Raw genomic sequence first — 2,837 nt, forward strand, 5'->3', positions numbered from 1 at the left:
AGAGGATTTGTGGTCAGTTATGGTGAAATGAGCTGGAATGAGGATTTCTCTGACCCCGTGACTCACTGTAAGCTTCTCTTTTCCTCGGACATAGAAGAAGATATAGTCGAGGTTTTAAAAATGAAGCTTTAAAATGAAATCGTCCATCAGCCTCTGACTCTTCTGAGCTCAAAGCTCTCAGATGGAGATGTGGACAAAAAGAAGGCAGATTTAAAGCCCTTTTGCATCAGTACCTACTCAGATCAACCGGTTTTCCATTACAACCCAGTGTGCGTGCTTGTCGTCATAGCAACGCATCTGTGTGGCCAGCGACATAATCATGCGATACGAACGCTACAAGAAAGGACGTCGAGGCAAGAATAAACCTGCTGCTTTCCTTCGTTGCCGAGTTTTAAAAAATGACAGTTTTAATTTTTGCGAGTGAGACGCTCTCATGACTCATCGAGTGGCGCTTCTGACCGGCCAATATGTGGCACGCAGTCTGATGATGTCACATTTTAGTACCTGCCTGGGTGAGCAGGGACTATGACCTAATGGAAAACCCTGGAAACCGTGGCGAACGGTTGCCAAGTCGATCCGATTAGGTACTAATGAAAATGGGGCATAAGACGCTTCAGCACAGCCTTAAAAACACCCATGAACACACATTTACCCCAGTGTGGGGTAAGTACTCCTACCTTACCCAAACTACAGGTTCTGGACAAATTCAAAGAGCTTTTGGTCATTTTAAATTTCATTTGTTAGAATTTATTAATTTTCCCCTGAACTGCAGTTCCTCTAATGTCCACTGGAGGCTCCGACAGTGAGTCAGTCCCCACAGTCCTGCATGTTCAAAGGTCCAACAGAACTGCTTCACAACAAATGCATGAAGTTTATTTTAAACACTCACCTGGTTAGATAGTATTAAGGCAGCTGCAGCACAGGTGGCTGTAGTAGCAGAGCTGATGATCTGAGTCCGTGTCCATGTTTAGATGTTTTTGTGTCCCTCAGCAGAAGAGCGCCAGCATCTACCTGATTAACCTGCTGGTGGCCGACCTGCTGCTCCTGCTCGCGCTGCCCTTTAAGATCATGAAGGACCTCGGGGTGGCGCCGTGGAACCTCATGGTGTTCCACTGCCAGGCCAGCGCCGTCACCATCTACATCAGCCTCTACGCATCCATCGCCTTCCTCGCCTTCATCATCACGGACCGCTACCTGCAGGTACTCTCCAAAAATGTTCAAAAGCAGCGCTCTGGTTAGTGGGCACCACGCACCGTGCGGTCTTTCTTATGTGTTTAGATTGAAATCGTTTTCAGACATCAGAAACAAAAATGTGAGTGTCCTCCTGCAGGAATGCCACACTGTGCGCTCTCTGCGGCTGCAGGAGGTCGGCTTCGCCCGGCTGCTGTCGCTGGTCGTCTGGCTGCTGCTGCTGCTCATCATGGTGCCCAACATGGCCCTGCCAATAAAACAGGTCACGGTAAGGCAACAGTCCTGACAATAAAGCCTCTGTGACCGTTGGAGGTGCACGATTCACATGTCTAAAGTGCACCATGCAGGCCGGCGGCGGCTATTGGAGACGTTTTCAGAATCAGAATCAGAATCAGAAAGGGTTTTATTGCCAAATGTTGAGCAGGTTTACAACATTAGGAAATTGCTGCTGTTTTGTCCTCTGAGCAGAAGGAGGTGACACTGTGCCTCAGACTGGTGTGTTTCTGTTGCTCCTGCAGGAGCAGACCTACCTCAGCTGCTCTTCTCTGAAGAAGGACATCAGCCTTCACTGGCACGCTCTCACGGTCTTCCTTTGCACGGCGCTCTTCCTCAACGCCTCCGCCGCCACGCTCATCTCCAGCACCCTGGCTGTCAAAAAGCTCCTGCGCAGCCGCAGCGACCCCAAACTCTGGGCGAACGCCAGGAGGGTGGCGGCAAGCGTGGCGGCTGTGGCGTTGGCCTATGTATTCAGCTTCGTCCCCTACCACGTGGTCCGCACGCCGTACACGCTGGCCCAGACCAAACTCATCACAGACTGTGAAACCAACAAGCGGCTGTTTCTGGGGAAGGAGTCCACTCTGCTGCTGAGCGTGCTCCACCTCTGCTTCGACCCGCTCATCTTCTTCTACCTTAACGCCCCGTTCAGACACACCATCAGAAAGCTGTTTCCCTGCCTCGGAAACCACGCCATCAGAGACGCAAAGGAGGAGGCGGCAGAGGAAATGATGCAGCCGGCGACCTCTGCACAGCAAGAGGCTGCATGCTAACCACACCGTCTCCTCCAGGATGGTACTTAGCTTAGCACAATGACTGGAAACTGTTAGCTTAAATGCTCTCTTGAAAGACTACAAACATGGACTAAAGACTTACAGATGCTCCTCCATGTGCAACAGGATTCAACTTGACTTATTAAACTTATAGATTATTACTCACTGTTCAGTTTTTATCAGTGTGACTGGTGTTAATAAAATGAAGACTAACAGGTGAAATGATTAAACTCTGTGATGCTGTTACATAGACTGTAACTTTATATTATTATTGATTCATAAAGATGAAACAAAGAGAACAAACCCGATTGGTCCTTTTAAGTGCTGTGAGCGTCTGTCACCAGCAGAGGGCAGCAGTAACCAGTGTTCACCACAGTGCTCCTCAACTGAAACACCTTATAGAACCTTATGATATCCCGCTTGTCTTTTTCAACAGAGGACACAATTATTAAAGCTAAATACCACAACAAAAAACATTTTTAATGTCATGACAACAGGTCAGAAAGCAGAATCTAAACACTGTGATGACGATGTACTTAAAGTGTGTCTTGGGAACATTTATTGAAGAAGTCTTTTGCCAATAGCCATATTCTGAAATCG

General features: G+C 48.2%; 1 protein-coding gene across 4 annotated transcripts in view; it reads left to right on the top strand.

The window, feature by feature from the left end:
- The window catches only part of gpr171 (G protein-coupled receptor 171), an 11,426-nt gene extending 8,917 nt beyond the window's left edge, over window positions 1–2,509 (top strand). For 3 of the 4 annotated variants that reach the window (XM_086260347.1, XM_086260349.1, XM_086260350.1), the window contains 3 exons: window positions 991–1,200; window positions 1,331–1,459; window positions 1,710–2,509. In XM_086260347.1, the coding sequence (XP_086116473.1) occupies window positions 991–1,200; window positions 1,331–1,459; window positions 1,710–2,237 (867 nt within the window). In that variant the 3' untranslated portion in view covers window positions 2,238–2,509. The remainder of the gene's footprint in view (window positions 1–990; window positions 1,201–1,330; window positions 1,460–1,709) is intronic. The other variant, XM_086260351.1, reaches the window with a different exon arrangement.
- Window positions 2,510–2,837: the final 328 nt, after the last annotated feature.

Source organism: Aulonocara sp. 'chitande type north' Nkhata Bay, linkage group LG14 (genome assembly GCF_057382095.1).
Source record: "Aulonocara sp. 'chitande type north' Nkhata Bay isolate Kocher_YH1m ecotype deep benthic linkage group LG14, A_spYH_male_GT1.1, whole genome shotgun sequence".
NCBI lineage: Eukaryota > Metazoa > Chordata > Actinopteri > Cichliformes > Cichlidae > Aulonocara > Aulonocara sp. 'chitande type north' Nkhata Bay.